At 48.1% G+C, this 19,861-nt stretch overlaps 1 protein-coding gene across 1 annotated transcript in view; it reads left to right on the forward strand.

Moving 5' to 3' along the window:
* The window catches only part of LOC130126417 (NLR family CARD domain-containing protein 3-like), a 52,412-nt gene extending 32,911 nt beyond the window's left edge, over positions 1–19,501 (forward strand). Inside the window, exons 13-15 of the mRNA XM_056295924.1 lie at positions 5,394–5,567; positions 5,741–5,787; positions 16,384–19,501. Coding sequence (XP_056151899.1) covers positions 5,394–5,567; positions 5,741–5,787; positions 16,384–16,970 — 808 coding nt within the window. The 3' untranslated portion in view covers positions 16,971–19,501. The remainder of the gene's footprint in view (positions 1–5,393; positions 5,568–5,740; positions 5,788–16,383) is intronic.
* The last annotated feature ends 360 nt before the right edge of the window (positions 19,502–19,861 follow it).

Raw genomic sequence — 19,861 nt, forward strand, 5'->3', positions numbered from 1 at the left:
AGGGAGCAGTCTTTCTTCTGGTCCTAATAAAAACAACAACAACAAAAGCCACTGCTCCTTGGAGTCGAAAGGAGCCAGTTGAGGTGGTTCGGGACCTGATTAGGATGCTTCCTGTGAGCCTTCCTTTGGAGGTTTTCCGGTCACGTCCAACTGGGAGGAGACCCCGGGGTAGACCCAGAACTTCCTGGAGAGACTACATGTTCAGTCTGGCCTGGGAATGCCTAAGGATCACCCAAGAGGAGCTGGAGGGCGTTGCTGGGGAGAGGGATGTGAGGAGTGCCCTACTTAGCTTGCTGCCCCCGCGACCCAACCCTGGAGAAGCAGCTGATGACAAGAGAGACAAAAAAAAGAAGCTAATGCCCCAGTGCAGTGAGGGGACACTGTGCTGTAGGAGACGCCGTCCTTCGGATGAGACGTTAAACCGAGGTCCTGACTCACTGTGGTTGTTAAAGATCACATGGCACTTATAGCAAAGAGTAGGGGGTCCCTGGTGTCCTGGCAACATTCCCAACCTGGCTCTCTCCATCGCTCCATCTCATCCAGGATTTGGCACGCTCTTGGAGGTCCTCGTGTTGGTAGGCAACAGAATAGACCGCTTCCCGGAGGCCTATTGTGGGAATTTCTGAAGGCGCTAAATAGTGAATAAAATGTCCAGTTAAAATTCAGAAATGCAAACAACATGGCAGAGGGTGGACATAGCGGACTAGGGAGTGAAAAGGGAGTGACTTGGGACACAGCTGATGTGTAGTAGACAGCAGCTCACTGAGGCTGGAGATTCAGTCTGTTTTCCAGCCCTTACAACATCCGCCATGAAAGGTCAGAGTCCAGCTGACAAACGTTTGGTGGGAGTTGCTAAACATGTAAATGAATAAAAACTCTAAGTGGTATTTCCTCTTTCAGTTCAGAAGCCCCTATAAAAATAGTACAGTAGAGTCGCCTCCAGCTAGCCCACCGGTAGTCCTCCTGGTCTATGCATGGGGGGTTTGTGGAAGCCGGCGGACCTGAACAGAAGTGGTCGGCGTGTCGGTCGTACGTGACGAGACAGCTCCTCTCATCACACTCACAGGTGTCTCCATGGATGTCACCCCAGTCTCCAGAGGGATCCACATCATAACACGTACACCCCCCCACACATACACACAAACACACACACACACAAACACACATACACACAAACACACACACACACAAACACACACACACACACAAACACAAACATAAAATCACACACAAACACGCTTGCTTTGCTTGCTTTAGGTTGTCCGTCGTGTCCGATGATGACAATCCTGTCTCTCTCACTTGTGAGTCTTCTTATGGCTGTAAAGCCCAATCCACGATCCACAATGTCTGCCACAGACAGAACAGGTGAAACCACTGACGGGGGTGTAGGTGTGGTACTGGCTTCATGTCTCTTCAGACGTCTCCTGGTCCGTCGATCACCACGGTCCTTCTCGAGTTTTTGCCCCCCCTTGTTGACAGAGCTGCTGCCAGATGGAGCATTGGGCGGCAGTGTCTTCCAGCTGGCTCAGGTTCAGGCCGCACTTTTTTATGATGGTCTTCAGCTGGTCTTTGTACCGTTTTTCTGGCCCCTTGCCAAGCGGTGGCCAAGATGTAGCTGGCCATACAGCACTTTACACGGTAAGCGCTCCTTTGGCATCCTGATGACGTGACCGAGCCAGCGAAGTTGGTGCTGGGTGACGGTAGCCTCCATGCTGATGCAGTTGGTCTTGCGGAGTATTTCAGTACGGGGCACTCAGTCACGCCAGGTTATCCTCAGGATGCGTTGTAGGCATCTGATGTGGAAGCCCTCAAGCATCCTGAGGTGGTGGCTGTACAGGGTCCACGCCTCACAGCTGTAGAGGAGAGTCGTGATGACAACTGCCAAGTAGACAGATATTTTGGTGTGGAGGTTGAGGTCTTTGTTTTGAAAGACCCTTCTCCTAAGTCTGCCAAAAGAGGATGTCGCTTGTTTAATCCGGTTTTGCATCTCCCTGTCGATGCTGCAGTCGTCAGAGGAAGCTGCCCAGGTATTTGAAGGATTCCACTGTTGCAAGTGGTTTGTCGGAGATGGTGAAGGTTGGTGAATGAGATGGAGGAGTAGATGCCCACTGGCATACTACTTCAGTCTTTGCCACATTTATAGAGAGCCCCAGCCTACCATACGCCCTTGCAGCAGCTGCAAGGGTAGCTTGTAGTGCCTCGGATGTGTGGGCCACAACTGCACAGTCATCTGCGTACTGTAACTCGATGATGTGCTCAGATGTAATTTTTGTGACCGCTTGGAGGCTACGGATGTTAAATAGGTTTCCATCTAGTCTGAAGTCCACAGTAACCCCACTGTCCTTCCTGATTTCCTTATGGAGCAGCAATATCACACACAGGAGGAATATGTTGAAGAGAACTAGAGCAAGGATGCACCCCTGATGTACCCCTGTGCACACCCTGAAGGGCTCGGATTCCTGGCCTCCAATGGTCACACGTGCCATCATCCCCACATGAAATCTTTGAAGGATGTTGACAAACTTTCGTGGACAGACAAACTTCAGGAGGATGTTCCATAGGATGTCCCTGTTGACTGTGTCGAAAGCCTTTGACAGGTCGATGAAGGCTATGAAGAGGTTCTGATGTTGCTCCCTACACTTCTCCTGGAGTTGCCGTGCTGTGAACACCATGTGCACAGTACTCCCATTCCTCCTGAACCCACACTGTGACTCAGGCAACAGCTCCTCTGAGATGTGTTTTACCAGCCTGTGTAGCATGAGTTTGGCCAGGACTTTTCCAGCAACAGCCAGTAGTGAAATGCCACAGCTGTTGTCACAGAGGGACTTGTCTCCTTTGCCTTTATATATGGAGATGATGTTAGCATCCCTCCACTGCTGAGGGACAGTTTCATTCTTCCATACGTGTGAGATGAACAGGAGAAGTGCACGGGTGCAGAGGTAGCCTCCCTGTTTAAAAATCTCTGCAGGGATACTGTCAGGGCCAGGGGTTTTGTTATTTTTCAGCGACCTAACTGCAAAATGAACCTCTTCAAAGGTTGGTGGAAGGTCAAGGTCTTGGATGGTGGGGCGGACATGTAGTTCATCCAAGATCGAGGGATCTGTTGGGGAGGGCTAGTTCAAAAGAGTCTCAAAATGTTCGGCCCATCTTTTTGCGATGAGTTTCTGGTCCTTTATGAGGGTGGTACCATCGACTTCAGGGGGGAGACAGAGCAGTTTCTTCACCCAGGAACCTGGTTTGGCTGAGTGCAGCAATGTCAATATTGTAGCGGTTGAGTTCCGCTGCAATGAGTGCAGTCCTTCGCTGAGGTCTTTCGGCATTAACGTCCAGCAGAGTTCTTATGTTCCATGTTGCCAGTTTAAAGGGAATTATTTTCTTTTTTTTATCTCGACCGCAGAGTGGAATGTCCCGACAGGTGCGGTAGCCTATCCAGGATGTTTTGAGTGGGCAATGTTTAGGCCACCTTTTCTAGGCCCCTCCCCGGTTGGGGTGAGCAGTGTGGCTCCTAAATAGGGCTGCTCAGACACACAGGGGTCTGCCGGGAGCAGCTGCCACTCAAACCCAGCTGCTGGCGACCATGAATATCCCCGTGCCGCTGGCGTGCAGGGGTCTGATTAGGAGCTTCCAGTGCGTTCATACCTGCTCCCGTCACCAGACACCCCATCGCCGACAGACTTTGATCCATATTCCGGTTGCTGGTCTCACCGAGGCAGAGCTGGATACCTGCTCAAAGAGATTATTTACAGTGCTGCTGGGGGTGCGCATGTCCCAGCTGCACTTTGTCACTGCGGGTGGGATCCGATGGCAAGGGGGGCCCAAGACAACCAGCACTCTTCTACAGCTGCAGGAGGCTGCCGGAGCTCCAGTCTGTCAGAGGACCGCCTATCGTGCGCCGCCATGCACGTTGCTTTTCTCTCAGGGTGTGCTCCTCTAGCCTTTGTCGTCCTAGACTTACCCACAAGGCAGTGGGACAGTGGTTGGTCAATGCCAGGGTGTATCCTCTTCACATGGGCCTGCGCATTAGGGCTCTGGGGACCACTGTAGCTCCGAGATCCCCTACAGTTTAGCCAAGGACCACAAGGTACCCAGTTACCGTGTGTGGCCACGAGGAGGCACTGCAGGAGTCTTGGCGGTAGAGAGGCTATGTACCGGCAGGGGAGACTTACGCACTCGGCTCCTCTTTTCACCCCCGCAAAGAGGGCTAGCCGGCGGCAGTAGCTGAGAGCAGAGAGTAGCAAGCAGAAGCAGCATGTAGCATGCACTAACTACAAGCACTACTACCCCAGTATTACTGCACTGACGCATCACACACGCCCTGTGCCGCTGGCACACACACACACACTCACACAATCACACACACACACACACACACACACACACACACACACACACACACACACACACACACACAAGTGTGGTTGGGTCACACACACACAAAACCGCACTATGTCACAAAATATGTATTCCAATACTCAGCGTATCGCAACGTGTTTAAAATCAAAATGCAGGGGTGTCTTGGTGGCGTAGCGGTCTATTCCGTTACCTGCCAACACGGGGATCGCCGGTTCGAATCCCCGAGTTATCTCCGGCTTGGTCGGGCTTCCCTACAGACACAATTGGCCGTTTCTGCGGGTGGGAAGCCGGATGTGGGTATGGGGTATGGGGTATGTGTCCTGGTCGCTGCACTAGCGCCCCCTCTGGTCGGTCGGGCCGCCTGTTGAGGGGGGAGGGGGAACGGGGGGGAATAGCGTGATCCTCCCACGTGCTACGCCCCCCTGGTGAAACTCCTCACTGTCAGGTGAAAAGAAGCGGCTGGTGACTTCACGTGTATGGGAGGAGGCATGTGGTAGTCTGCAGCCCTCCCGGATCAGCAGAGGGGGTGGAGCAGAGACCGGGACAGCTCGGGAGAGTGGGGTAATTAGCCAAGTGCAACTGGGGAGAAAAAGGGAGAAAAAGCCAAATCAAATGACTATTGTATGGTGAGTGTAGAGTGTCGTGGTAATATGGTGTGGTGGGGCTGTGGTGAGTCCCACCACAAGGGTGTAGTGTTGTAGTTGTTGCTTGGCAACATCCCTTTATCCAACTTCCTGTCGGGCGACGCGATTGAGACCGCGCCAAATCTTGGTTGAGAGGGAGAGATGGAGAGAGCCAGGTGGGGAACACCACACACAAGCTGATGTGTGGTGAGCGTTGTGGTGCAAAATGGCTGCCGTGCACCACCCAGGTGGTGCTACACATTGGTGGTGGTTGAGGTGAGTTTCCCCCTTCAATGTGAAGTGCTTTGGCTGTCCAGATAAAGTGCTGTATAAATGCAATCCATCATTGCATCATGTTTGTGTGTGTGTGTGTGTGTGTGTGTGTGTGTGTGTGTGTGTGTGTGTGTGTGTGTTCAGGTTGTCGGGCTGTCTGGTCTCAGAGGAAGGTGTTTCTTCTCTGCTCTCAGCTCTGAGCTCCAACCCGTCCCATCTGAGAGAGCTGGACCTGAGCTACAACCAGCCAGGAGACTCAGGAGGGAAGCTGCTCTCTGCTGGACTGGAGGATCCACACTGGAGACTGGACTCTCTCAGGTATGGACCGGCTGGATGACACTCACTCATCATGTCTTCTACAAGGATGTCTCCTCCTACTCTGATGCTGGATCAGACTGGTTCTTCTGTAACAGAGGACAGGACTGATACTGGGTGGAGGTTTATTAGATGGAGGATGTGCTGGTGTGACTGTGTCTCTCCTCCACCCCCAGGCTGGACCATGCTGGAGTGTGCTGGTTGGAGCCGGGTCTGAGGAAGTGTAAGTTGTGTTTAGTTTTTCATGAGAACAAAGCAGATCACATTCAGATGTTTAGATGGAGAGTGGGTCCACACAACAGTGTGGGACATCCATTCATTCACACCCTGCTGGGGAGGAAGATGAAGGTTGACATGATGGGTCTTCATCACACTGCTGAGAGATTAACAGTCATTAGGTCTCATTATCAAGGATCTTCAATACTAATGTGTGTGTGGTTCTACATGAAAAGTGGATTTATCACCTTCTTCACACATCTGACAGAAATGTATGAAGACCTGAGACCACACCTAAGATGTGTGGAGCCTCCACAGCGCCACCTTTATGCAGGAACCTTCACTTTTATTTATGAAATAGTCTTATTTGAACAGACTCTGTCCTCTAATATGGACATATGAAGAAAGATGAACAAAAGACTTGAGAAAACATGTTAGCTAACAATACTGAAGGGAGATAAAATGTTTAGAATGATTAACAGACTGGAAACACTTCCTGTGATTGTTTCCTGTGTAATATTCATTTAATTAGTGAAAAAGAAGATTTAAAGGGACACAATACTGTAAAGTCCCCGTGTTAAATGGGCCCACCTTGTGTTGTAGAGGATTTGACAAGAGCGTCTTTTGAGGGACAGGACGCATTTTGGATTTTTTTCCTCCTGAGAATGACGAGAGACTTTTGAGTTGATTCTGATTCCCCAGAGCCCCGCTGTTAAAGTCTATTAAGACTCTATTGAGACTCTATTAAGACTAATATTACTATTCTGTTAGGGCTAATATTAATTCATTCATCCATCATCAGCCACTTCTCCGGGGTCGGGTCGCGGTGGTGGCAGCTAGCTAAGTAGGGCACTCCAGACGTCCCTTTACCCAGCAACGCCCTCCAGCTCCTTCTGGGAGATCCCAAGGCGTTCCCCAGGCCAGATTGGACAAGTAGTCCCTGCGGCGAGTTCGGGGTCTACCCCAGGGTCTCCTCCCAGTTGGCCGTGCCCGGTAAACCTCCAAAAGAAGGCGCCCAGGAGGCATCCTAATCAGATGCCCGAACCACCTCAGCTGGCTCCTTTTGACGCGAAGGAGCAGTGGCTCTACTCCAAGCTACCTCCGGATATCCGAGCTCTTCACCCTATGTCTAAGGCTGAGCCCAGACACCCTACGGACGAAACTTATTTCAGCCGCTTGTATCCGCGATCTCACCCTTTCAGTCACTACCCAAAGCTCATGACCATAGGTGAGGGTTGGAACGAAGACTGACTGGTAAATTGAGAACTTTGACTTCCGGCTCAGCTCCTTCTTCACCACAACGGTCCGGTACAACGTCTGCATTACTGCTGATGCTGCACCAATCCACCTGTCAATATCTCGCTCCATCCTACCCTCATTCGTGGACAAGACCCCGAGACACTTGAACTCCTTCACTTGAGGCAACAACTCATCCCCAACCCGAAGGGAGCAATCCACCATTTTCCGGTAGTGATCCATGACCTCAGACTTGGAGGTGCTGACCCTCATCCCGGCCATTTCACTCTCAGCTGTAAACCGCCCCAGTGCACGCTGGAGGTTGCATTCTGATGAAGCCAACAAAATCACATCATCTGCTAAGAGCAGAGATGCATTTCTGAGGTTCCCAAAACGGACACACTGCTCACATTGGCTGCACCTTGAGATCCTGTCCATGAATATCACAAACAGAATCGGGGCAAATTTCATACACACCTGGCGCCTTGCCACTGAGGAGCTTTTTAACTACCTCAGAGGCCTCTGCTGGCCGCCTCGGTCTTGTCGGCGTCGTCGGCCTCTGGGTCATCCATCTGCCCATCTGCCAAAGCTGCTCTGCCCCTTGGTCCTGCGTCCTGGTCCCCCTCCGGAACAGTTGCATCCATCGGTCCAGCCCTCGGGCCATCACCTGAGATCCCGGGCCCCATTCATCCTCTCCCTGACCACTGGGTCCCGAGGCCCTCCCAGACCCTCTTATGTCCATCCTTCTTGGTGTTCTTGGTTGTTTTTTTGGGATGTCTGGAATCCGTCCTTTGGGGGTGTCCTGTCATGAATGTGTGGTCTGGGTCGTCAGGACTCGCCCGTCCCCATCCTCTGATTGGGGTTTCGGCGCACCTGTGCCCAGTCTCCCTCCCCTTTCTCCAATTGGCCATACGGTACCTGCGTCCAGTCTCCCTGATTGGCCCCGCTAGGTATATATTACCCCTGGTTTCCCGGGTTCCCTATCAGATCGTTTCACGCACTCACGGAGACTCCTGGTCGCCGGAAGCGCCACATCCTGTTGTGAGCTCTCCCCTTTGTCTGTACCTGCTGTTTGTAAGTGTTTGTGTAATTAAAGAGTTGTTCTGGCCCGGTTTTTCTCCGCTGTCTGCACTTGGGTCCTCTCCCTGCTCTCGCCATGACATATTAAGACTATATTAATACAGTACAGTCCATTAGCTTATTTTAATTCATGATAAATAAGGTCACGTGAATGTGACTCCAGTTTATGAATGATTGGTAGTCATCATAATACACACAGGAGTAGGATGGAAACTTCATACATCAGCACATTTGATAAATACTGTCAGGGCTACCAGGGGTAGGACCCAAAAGCAAAACGAGAGACAGGATGGGGGGAAAAGCCAAAGAGGAACGTTTATTATATGCCGGGTTTAGGCAGGGACAAGGCTGTCGGACAGGCGGTGGGCTTAGCAGGGGCGTGGCTCTCGTACTGGCGGTGGGCTTGGCAGGGTCATGGTACTCGTACAGGCGTGGTGCAGGTAATGGCAGGGAGGTCAAAAGGCAGTGGGCTTGGCAGGTCCGTGGTACTCATACAGGCAATGGCAGGGAGGTCAAAAGGTGGTGGGCTTGGCAGTCTCGTGGTTCTCGTACAGGCGGTGATCTTGTAAGGGTCATGGTACTTGTACAGGCGTGGTCCAGACAATGGCAGGGAGGTCAAAACACTTGAAGTGGTGCGACGATCTGGCATCGTCTGGAGAGCAGAGCGTCTTCTTATCCTGGCCGAGACGGGTTGATCGGTCTGGTTGGAGATGCAGGTCAGGTGTGAGATTCAGGTGAGATCGATGAACCAGATGAGCTAGGTAAGGCAGTGGGAGAGGCCTGATGAGGGAGGGGCTGACGAGGCAGGGACGTGACAAGACCCCCCCCCACACTAGGAACAGGCAGGGGTCGTAGGAGATCAGAGGCGGGTAGGTGAGAAGACTTGCTTCGAGCGCACACCGTGCAGGCCTGGACGTAGTCATGGGTGTCTGAAGAGAAGGTGGGCCACCAAAACCGGTGCTTAAACAGGGTACGGTTGTTTCCAGGGTGACAGGCGAACTGAGAGGTGTAAGCCCACTGGAGAACCTGGGTACGGACCTGGTCAGGCACAAAGAGACGGTTAGAAGGACCGTTACCTGGGTTGGGCTGAGTCCTCTGGGCGTCCCTCACCAATCCAACCTCCCAAGGCGAGCGTGCCCACCTTGCATGCAGAAGGGAGCATTGGCGCCGGTTCGGCTGTGTCCTGTTCCGGCGGGGCGGACTGAGCTTGCAGGCGGTGGGACGGCCGCGGGGCAACCATACTTCGGAGGTGGCGGCGGGCTGGCCGCGGGGGAGACAGACCTCGGACGTGGCGTGGCAGCCGCGGCGGATACAGACCTCGGACATGGCGTGGCAGCTGCGGGGGATACAGACCTCGGACGCGGCGCAGCAGCCGCGCAGGATACAGACCTCAGCGGCAGCGGGATGGTCACGGGGGATGCAGACCTAGGGGGCGGCACGGCAGCCGCGGGGGATACAGACCTCGAAGGCGGTGTGGCAGCCGCGGGGGATTCAGATCTCGGAGGTGGTGTGGCAGCTGCGGGAAAAACGAATGGGGCCAGGGATTCCAGGCAGGCGGCATGACGGCTGGGACCAATCGGGAGCTGACCAGGACGCAGGGCCTCTCCGGTGGACGGGCAGAAGGACAACGCCGACAGCACCGCTGTGCCGAGAGGGCCGCTGGGGTTGGGGATGCTAGGTTCTCACCTGGGCTGTACAGGGGCATGACTAGGTTCTGGGGCTTGGACTGGGGCCTGGGCCGGGTTTTGCTGTAGTATCGGGTTTAGTTGAGCCATGAAACTGCATGAATTGCTGGGTTAGGCCCTGTAGGCCTTGGTTTGTTAGGGCCGCTCGAGTGGTGAGGGTTCCCACGCTGGCAGAGAGGGCTTGCATATAGAGGAGGCAGCATCCTGCAGGGTGGCGTCATGTCTCCTGATCAGGGTTCCTTGGCCGGCTATGGCAGCACATAATGCCTCAACGTCTGCTGGGTCCATGTTGGCCAGATCGTTCTGTCAGGGATAACAGGTGTAGGCCCCAAAATCAGAACGAGACACAGGATGGGAGAGGGGGGGGGCGAAGAGGCACGTTTATTGTCTGCCGGGTTTAGGCAGGGACAAGGCTCTCGTACAGGCGGTGGGCATGGCAGGGTCGTGATTCCCGCACTGGCGGTGGTCTTGGCAGGGTCGTGGTAAGTGTACAGGTGTGGTCCAGGCAATGGGAGGGAGGTCAAAACACTTGTAGTGGTAGGACGATCTGGCATCGTCTGGAGAGCCGAGTGGCTTCTTATCGTGGCCGAGATGGGTTGATCGGCCTGATTGGAGATGCAGGTCAGGTGTGAGCTCTGGAGAGCTCCAGGTGAGGTCGATGAACCAGATGAGCTAGGTAAGGCAGTGGGAGCGGCCTGACGAGGGAGGGGCTGACCAGGCAGGGATGTGACAAATAAATCCATCCATTATCCGATCCGCTTATCCTGCTCTCAGTGTCGTGGGACTCTGGAGCCTATCCCAGCAGCCATTGGGTTGCAGGCGGGGAAACATCCTGGACAGGCCGCCAGGTCATCACAAGGCTGTTTTTGCTGTTTTTTTAATTACTTTTGCAAATATTGAGGTTAGAGTAAGTCCTATATTGTCCTGTTAGGAACTGTTGAGATATAACACCAGTGTATTTGTATGACTATGTGTTACTGTGTACTATTATTTTGTTTACGACTTTGTTTGTCCACAAGTGGGCGGTGTTGCGCTTGCATGCGCGGATTGATTACGTCACTGAGACGCCGTTCATTTTCTTCATCTCCCCAAACTACCGAATAAACGGAGGCTGCATTTTTTTCCCTCCAGCAGAAGTTCGGTAGTCAGTACGATTCTTTATAACGGTTTAATAATCCACTTCATCTGCGCAGAGATAGACATAAAGTATTAGTCTAGTCTTCTAACAGGTTATGGGCCCAGATAACGTTGGATTATTTAGTAGTTTGATAAAAGAAGTACACGAAGTGTGATAACCTCGGATGGCGGGATGCGCGCAGGTTAGCACGGAGTAGCAAGTTAGCAAGTGTGAAGCTAGTTAGCATCGAGAGAAGCTATCGGGAAGCTAACGGAACGCTAAGCTAAGCTAACGCTACCTAGGGAGATGGAGCGAAAGAAGAGCAGGTGGCCCACATTCAACGGACAGGCCGATGAGTATGAACTGTGGGAAGAGCGAATGCTCTGTTGCATGCATGGTGTGGGGCTGAAAACCACCATTCTTACCGAGCCCGCGGGACCTTTGACAGCGGAAGAGCAGGCCCTAGACGAGGAGCGGAACGCGGACGCCTACTGCGTATTGGCGCCTTTATTGGACAACACAAGCTTGGGACTGATCTTCAGAGAAACGAAGAACAGCGGTAGAGAGAGTCTACGGGTGTTGCGGGAACATTACATTGGTAAGGGCAGACCCCGGATTGTCACTCTGTATGTAACATTGACTGGGCTAAAGAAAGCTGATAATGAGACGATAACCGAATACATTATCCGAGCTGAACAAATCATTACGTCTCTCAAAGGGGCGGGAGAAGCACCGAGTGAGGGACTAATGACGGCCATGGTGATGAGGGGGTTACCCGAGAGATATAAGCCATTCACTCTAATGGTGACACATGGCGACAGTGAGTTGACATTGGGACAATTTAAGGCCAAATTGAGAAACTTTGAGGCGGCAGAAGATGTAGCTAATGCTACAGCATCGGACAAGACGTCCGAGAGGGTGATGAAGGCCCACGCAGCGCCTAAGAAAAAGCCAGTGAAACGCTGTGAGGGAGAAGATGATCAAACGGTGTGCTGGCGATGCGGTGACAAAGGCCATCGGAAATCGGACTGTACACGCAGCGTGTGGTGCAGCTTCTGCCGGATCAAGGGTCACACGGACAAAGTGTGCAAGAAGAAGGACTGCGCTGATGGAGCCAGATGTGCACGCGAGCAAGGTGGCAGCGGCGGCGGTGGTCACGGAGCAGGTCGAGGTCAGGGACCGGGGAATACTGCGGAAGAAGAGAACTACATCTTCAGAGTGCAGGCTGGAGAGACCAGCTCAGCAGGACCAGGACGACGGCAACAGTTCAAACCAGGAATGATTGTGGACTGTGGGGCTTCTTCCCACATAGTCAATGATAAGAAGAAGTTCAAGAGCTTTGACAGCTCGTTCGTGCCAGAGAAACACTGCATGGAGCTGGCGGACGGTAAGCGCACCTTTGGTGTGGTGCAGGGCAGGGGAGATGCTACGGTATGTCTGCTCGACAGTGAGGGGCGACGGTGTAGAGTGACACTGCGGAACGCACTATATATTCCATCGTACCCCCAAGAGCTCTTCTCTGTGAAGTCTGCGACAGCACACGGAGCCAGTGTGTTCTTCGAAGAGGGCAGAGGTGCCCTGATGTCACCGGATGGTACCAGCTTTGACATTTTTGTACAGGGGAAAATGTACTATTTGCAAACTGAATGTGTTGTTGAAAAGTGCCATGTGAGCCATGATATAGAAACTTGGCATGAGATAATGGGCCACTGCAACTATGACGATATCATAAAGCTACAGGATATCACTGATGGTATGCATATAAAGGGTAAAGTGTGTAAACCTGACAAAGAGTGTGCAGTATGCATAGAAGGGAAGTTTACCCAAAACAGGAACAGGAAATCTACAGACAAAGCCAAGACACCACTGGAGTTGGTAAACACTGATTTAGCCGGTCCTGTGGCAAACGAGTCCATTAATGGTTTCAGGTACATGCAATCATTTACAGATGTGTGCACAGGGGCTGTGTGTGTTTATTTCTTAAAAACAAAGAGTGACACAGTGCAAGCGACCGAGAAATTTCTGGCAGATGTAGCTCCCTATGGGACAGTGAAATGCATAAGGTCAGATAATGGAACTGAGTTTACAGGCAAGGAGTTTCAAACCCTGTTGAGACGGAACAAAATAAGACATGAGACGTCCTGCCCATACTCTCCCCATCAAAATGGCGTTGCAGAGAGAGAAGGACGCACACTATTCGAGATGGCAAGGTGTATGCTAATAGATAGTGGTCTACCAAAAAGCCTCTGGCATTATGCTGTACAGGAGGCAGCCCACACCAGAAACGGATGCTTCAACAAGCACACAGGCACTACACCATACACGGCATGACAGGAAAAAAGTGCAACATGGCTAGAATGCAAAAGTTCGGGGCAGAATGCTATGCTTACCAGCAGGACAAGGGAAAGTTAGATTCTAGATGTGAGAGGGGGCGTTTTGTAGGACATGACAAGAACAGCCCGACCTACCTAGTCTACTACCCTGACCAAGAGAAAGTACAGAAACACAGACTAGTTAAGTTTATACACAAGGCAACTAGTGAAAATTATACTAAGACACCAGGTCTGCACCCAGAAGACTGGGTAAGAGAGAGAAAGTCTGTTGAGACAGCTGCAACTCAGCCTAGAGTACAGACTGACGGTACACCGTCAGCACCCGAGGATGATGACGAGGAGCACCCAAGGGTGACATCACAAGCCTCAGCCAGTGGGAGGTACCCCCAAAGGGAACGCAACCCTCCGAGATACCTGATTGACTATAGTCAGGGCGACAGTGACGACAGCTCACTCACTACTATAGATTATGCATACAGGGCAGTGTGCGGTGTCCCTCTGACCTTTAAAGAGGCCATGGAATCGCCAGAATCAGAAAAGTGGTCCAGGGCAATGGACGAGGAAATGGAGTCTCTAAGAGACAACAAAACATTCACCCTTACGAAATTGCCAGAGGGCAAGAAAACAGTGGGAGGAAGGTGGGTGTATTCGATAAAGACAGATATAGACGGACACGACAAGTACAAGGCTAGATTTGTAGCAAAGGGATATAGCCAGAGAGCTGGGGTGGATTATGGGGAGACATTTTCGCCGACAGCCAACCTAACAAGTGTTCGAGTGCTTCTACAGAAGGCGGCTCAGTATGACTTGATTTTACACCAGATGGATGTAAAGACGGCCTATGTTCATGCCCCCATAGACTATGACATATACATAGAACAACCTGAGGGTTATATTGAGAAGGGAGAAAAACTAGTGTGTAAACTAGAGAAGTCAATCTACGGCCTCAAGCAGTCTGGCCGCAATTGGAACTTACTGTTACACGAGTGTTTGACAGGTGATGGTTTTACACAAAACCAATCAGACCATTGTGTGTACTCCAAGGAGTCACAGGAAAGGATGTCATTGGTGTATTGCCCTACAGACGAAATGGTTGCGGGTGTAATGACGAAGCCCGCATCCAAGGTAAAACTGAAGACATTTGCTAAGGCAATGTTTGGTGTGTGAAATGTGAGTGGTATGGGTTATACCAAGTTTCTTTTCATTTGTTCTATGAATAAGAAAAGGTATACAGTAAGCACGTGATTCATAAGTGGGAGTGTTGAGATATGACACCAGTGTATTTGTATGACTATGTGTTACTGTGTACTATTATTTTGTTTACGACTTTGTTTTTCCACAAGTGGGCGGTGTTGCGCTTGCATGCGCGGATTGATTACGTCACTGAGACGCTGTTCATTTTCTTCTTCTCCCCAAACTACCGAATAAACGGAGGCTGCATTTTTTCCCTCCAGCAGAAGTTCGGTAATCAGTACGATTCTTTATAACGGTTTAATAATCCACTTCATCTGCGCAGAGATAGACATAAAGTATTAGTCTAGTCTTCTAACAGGAACTCAAGTACACTTGAGACAATCTGGTCTCTGAAGACAACAAGAGAAGATGTTCTGCACCACTTCCAGTCACAACCAGTACATTGTACTGACTGTACACAATGTTTTTATGACCAGTCTGGGTATTTGTCAGAGAAGATATTTTAATCTACACTCTCACTAAACACATTATTTATTATGATTCATATTATTTATTATGATTCACATTATTTATTATAATTCATATAATTTATTATGATTCATATTATTTATTATAATTCATATTATTTATTATGATTCACATTATTTATTTTAATTCACATTATTTATTATGATTCACGTTATTTATTATAATTCACATTATTTACTATAATTCATATTATGTATTACGATTCACATTATAATTCATGTTATTTATTATAATTCACATTATTATGATTTACATTATTATAATTCACTTTATTATAATTCACATTATTTATTATGATTCATATTATTTATTATAATTCACATTATTAATTATGATTCATATTATTTATTATAATTCTCATTATTTATTATGATTCACATTATTATAATTCACATTATAATTCATATTATTTAATATAATTCACATTATTATGATTCACATTATTTTTTATAATTCACATTATTATAATTCATGTTATTTATTATAATTCACATTACTTATTATAATTTACATTATTTATTATGATTCACATTATTTAGTATTATGGCGGCACGGTGGTGCAGTGGTTAGCGCGGTCGCCTCACAGCAAGAAGGTCCTGGGTTCAAGCCCCGGGGTAGTCCAACCTTGGTGGTGGTCCTGGGTCGTCCTGTGTGGAGTTTGCATGTTGTCTGTGTGGGTTTCCTCCAGGGGCTCCGGTTTCCTCCCACAGTCTTAAGACATGTAGGTCAGGTGACTTGGCCGTACTAAACTGTCCCTAGGAGTGTGTGTGTGTGTGTGTGTGTGTGTGTGTGTCTCTCAGCCCTGTGATGGCCTGGCGGCCTGTCCAGGGTGTCTCTCTGCCTGCTGCCCAATGGCTGCTGGGATAGTCTCCAGAGTCCCGCGAACCTGAGAGCAGGATAAGTGGTCAAGATAATGGATGGATGACCTATTATATTTCACATTATTTATTATGATTATTATTTATTCTGATTATTATTATTATTATATTTCACATTATTTATTCTGATTATTATTCTGATTATTATTTATTATGATTCACATTATTTATTATGTTTATTATTTATTATGGGTGACATTATTTATTATGATGCGTGTACACACAAACACTCAGCAGGAATACAATAACAAAGAGTGCTTTGATTATTTGTGTAAACAGTTAAAATAATGTGTTAATGTCAAACTGTTCAGTTGAAATAGACATGTCCAGTTGTCTTATAGAGCTCTTATCACGTGACGTAGAAGCTGCGTTTTAAACAAGATGCACGTGCAGAACATGTGGCAAAACAAATACAGTACACGAGGACACCTACACATTCATGAACATATTGATAGATGAGCTCCAACCTGTGACTAAATCAACACAAAACAAACAGAAGAAGAATATTAGATCAACACCCGTTGCTGTATTGTGTCTTGTTGTCTCCATCAGATGCCTGTGAACTCACACTGGACCCAAACACAGCACACAGACGCCTCCTTCTGTCTGAGAACTACAGAAAGGTGACATGGGTGATGGAGGAGCAGTCGTATCCTGATCATCCAGACAGATTTGACTCCTGGACACAGGTTCTAAGTAGCGAGAGTCTGACTGACCGCTGTTACCTGGAGGTACAGTGGGAAGGAGTTGTTGATATAGGAGTGACTTACAGAAGAATCACAAGGAGAGGAGGAGGTAAAGACGGTCATCTTGGATATAATGAAAAGTCCTGGAGTCTGATGTGTACTAGTGATAGATACACTGCCTGTCATAATGGTAGAGGCACAAAGATAAGTATCTCCCCCTCCTCCTCTGACAGAGTAGGAGTGTATCTGGACTGGTCTGCTGGAACTCTGTCCTTCTACAGAGTCTCTTCTGACACCCTGACACGCCTCCACACCTTCACCTCCACATTCACTGAACCTCTCCATGTTGGGTTTAGGGTGATGTCACGTCACTCCTCAGTGTGTGTGTGTGTGTTAGATAGAGGAGGTAGAGACGCCTCCTGTGTCCTGGAGGAACACTCACACTCCTGCTGACATGATAGATCACTCTGTACACACACACACACACACACACACACACACACACACACACACACACACACACACACACACACACACACACAGGTGTAGTTGGGTCCGAGGTGTTTGTGTTATGTACCCAAACTAACACACATATCCAAACTAACACACATATCCACACTAACACACATACCCAAACCAACACACATATCCACACTAACACACATACCCAAACCAACACACATATCCACACTAACACACATACCCAAACCAACACACATATCCACACTAACACACATACCCAAACCAACACACACATCCAAACTAACACACACATCCAAACTAACACACATACCCAAACCAACACACATATCCACACTAACACACATACCCAAACTAACACACATACCCAAACTAACACACTGCCCTTTGCAATACACAATGAAAATGCATAGATTCAACTTCCAGTAGCAAAGTAAGCAGGAATTGCCAAAGGGTTGAGCTTTGAATATTTTGAGGGATTAAATCATGCTTTACGTTATGATCTTTTAAGATTTTTGATACCTTCTCCACACAATTTCTTTATTAATTTTACGGTGAATCATGTTCTTTTTTTATCACTTTAGTTTTTATTGATGTTTTTAGGTCAATCATCCGTATTCAGAAGTAAACATTGAATTATCTACATTTACTTGCACACAAGCCCAACAGGGCAACTCAAAACAAACAAACAAAAAAACACACAAAAAAAATGAACTACATGAGCTTCCTGTGTTTCGTCTAACTTTCCAGTCTTAAGTGTTGTCATGAATTATGTTGTCGCGTGTTTGCTCCTTAAACCATGTCCATTTCTTCCACTGGTCTTCCATCCGAGGTACTGTAAGTCTCAATCGATGAGTCAGTTTCTCCATTGTATGAATGTCTTCCACTATTTCCAGCTATTGTCCTTGTGTGGGGGCGTCCACCTGGCACCATTTTCTTGTGATTGCCTTCTTAGCCGCAATCAGCAGTATCTTAACCAAACATCTATCACTTGGCCCTATATCGTCGTTTTTAGAATTACAGAAACAGAGGGTCATATAGCTCTTAGGGAAGTCATATCCCAGTACCTTTTGTATTGCATCATGAACCATCTCCCAAAACATCGCTATCTTATTACATTTCCAAAATATATGCGAGTGGTCTACATCCTCTGTTCCACATTTCCTCCAGCATGAAAGTTTGGTGCTGGAGTATCTATTTTTGATTTTTGGTGTAATAAAAAAACGTATCAGATTTTTCCAGGAGAATTCCCTCCATATCCCCGAACTAGTGGAGGATTGATGAACTTTCCACATATTCTGCCAGTCCTCCTCTGTAATTTCTGTGTCAAATTATAATTCCCATTTTTCTTTTATATACTATGTAGTTGAGTGGTTATTAGTTGTGAGAGCTTGATATAGTACAGATATAGTCCTAGATTTTCTCCCTTTATATGCGTTGATTATAATTTGAATCACACTGTTCACCTCCATGGAGGGTCCTCCCCTGATACGTTTGTTGTAATAATCCCTTAATTGTAAATATCTAAAGAAGTCATGATTCTCCAAATCAAACTTGTCTTTCATACCCTGAAAACTCTCCATCTCCCCTTTTTCCTCTAGAGTGCACCATGCTGTGATTCCCCAGTTAACCCACAGTTTAAAAACAGTGTCATGCCTCGCTGGAGTAAAGTCTCTATCATATGCTACCCATCTCAATAACTGTATCTCATCTTGTAATTTGTTGATTTTAATCAATTTAAACCATAACCCCAGTGTAAATAATGTGACTGAATCCACGTGGGTTTTTGTTTTCTTGTATACTTCTTTATCCCCTAAAATATTCTGGATAGGGTACCACCATATTCCCTTTCCATGACTTTCCACTTGGCCATGTAATCTTGCCTACGCCAGTCAACAGCATATCTCAGCTGGGCAGCTTTGAAATATTCTTTTAGATTTGGTAAACCCATACCTCCCTTTTCCTTTGAGAGTTGGAGAGTTTCATACCTTACTCTGGGCTTCTTCCCTCCCCAAATAAATCTAGATTTTGTCCTATCCCACCTATCAAATTGAGCTTGAGTCACCTCTACAGGCAACGATTGGAATAGGTAAAGAAGCCTTGGTAGAATATTCATTCTGTCTCAATTCTTGAGCTGAAGTCAAGTGGCAGAGTGGACCATCTATCAGTATCCTTTTGCATCACATCGTTGATCTTGCCGTAATTTGCTTTATGTAATTTAGACAATTCCTTGGTAATGTAAATTCCCAAATATTTGATTTTGTTTAGATTCCAATTAAAGTCAAATTTTCCCTTGAATTCTGTGGTTGGAGTATAATTGAGAACTAGAACCTGTGTTTTTGAGATGTTAATTTTATATCCAGATAAATGACCATGTAACCCACATGATTACATGTACCCTGTGACGTATATAAGTTCCACGAGTAGCCTCTAGGAGGCACACGAGCTACAGAGTTTAAACCATGCAAACAACCATCGACAATAGAGAAGGGAAATACGGATATTTAGAAATACGGACAACTTTGACTATGGATACCTGAATTATTGATATTTGAACTACGGATATTTGAGCTGCAGGACATTTGAACTACGACAAAAAAGATCCCTCACACGAAGCTTCCTTGGTGAGCCGCTAGCCAAAGCTAAAAAGTAAACAGCTTTCTGTGTTCCATGTAATCATAGCCATTTACGTAGGATATCTTGATTTTATCCAAAGACAGATGATCTCCCATTGAAGGAAGAAGGAAGACTCTTTTCTCTTGTGTTTTGTACGCTGCTGGAATCCTGACTGGTTTTTTAGTACCCCGAACAACCCCCCTTGCTACACCCTTTTGGAACCCTTGGATACCCCCTTTGGATTGCCC

Source organism: Lampris incognitus, chromosome 16 (genome assembly GCF_029633865.1).
Source record: "Lampris incognitus isolate fLamInc1 chromosome 16, fLamInc1.hap2, whole genome shotgun sequence".
Taxonomy (NCBI): domain Eukaryota; kingdom Metazoa; phylum Chordata; class Actinopteri; order Lampriformes; family Lampridae; genus Lampris; species Lampris incognitus.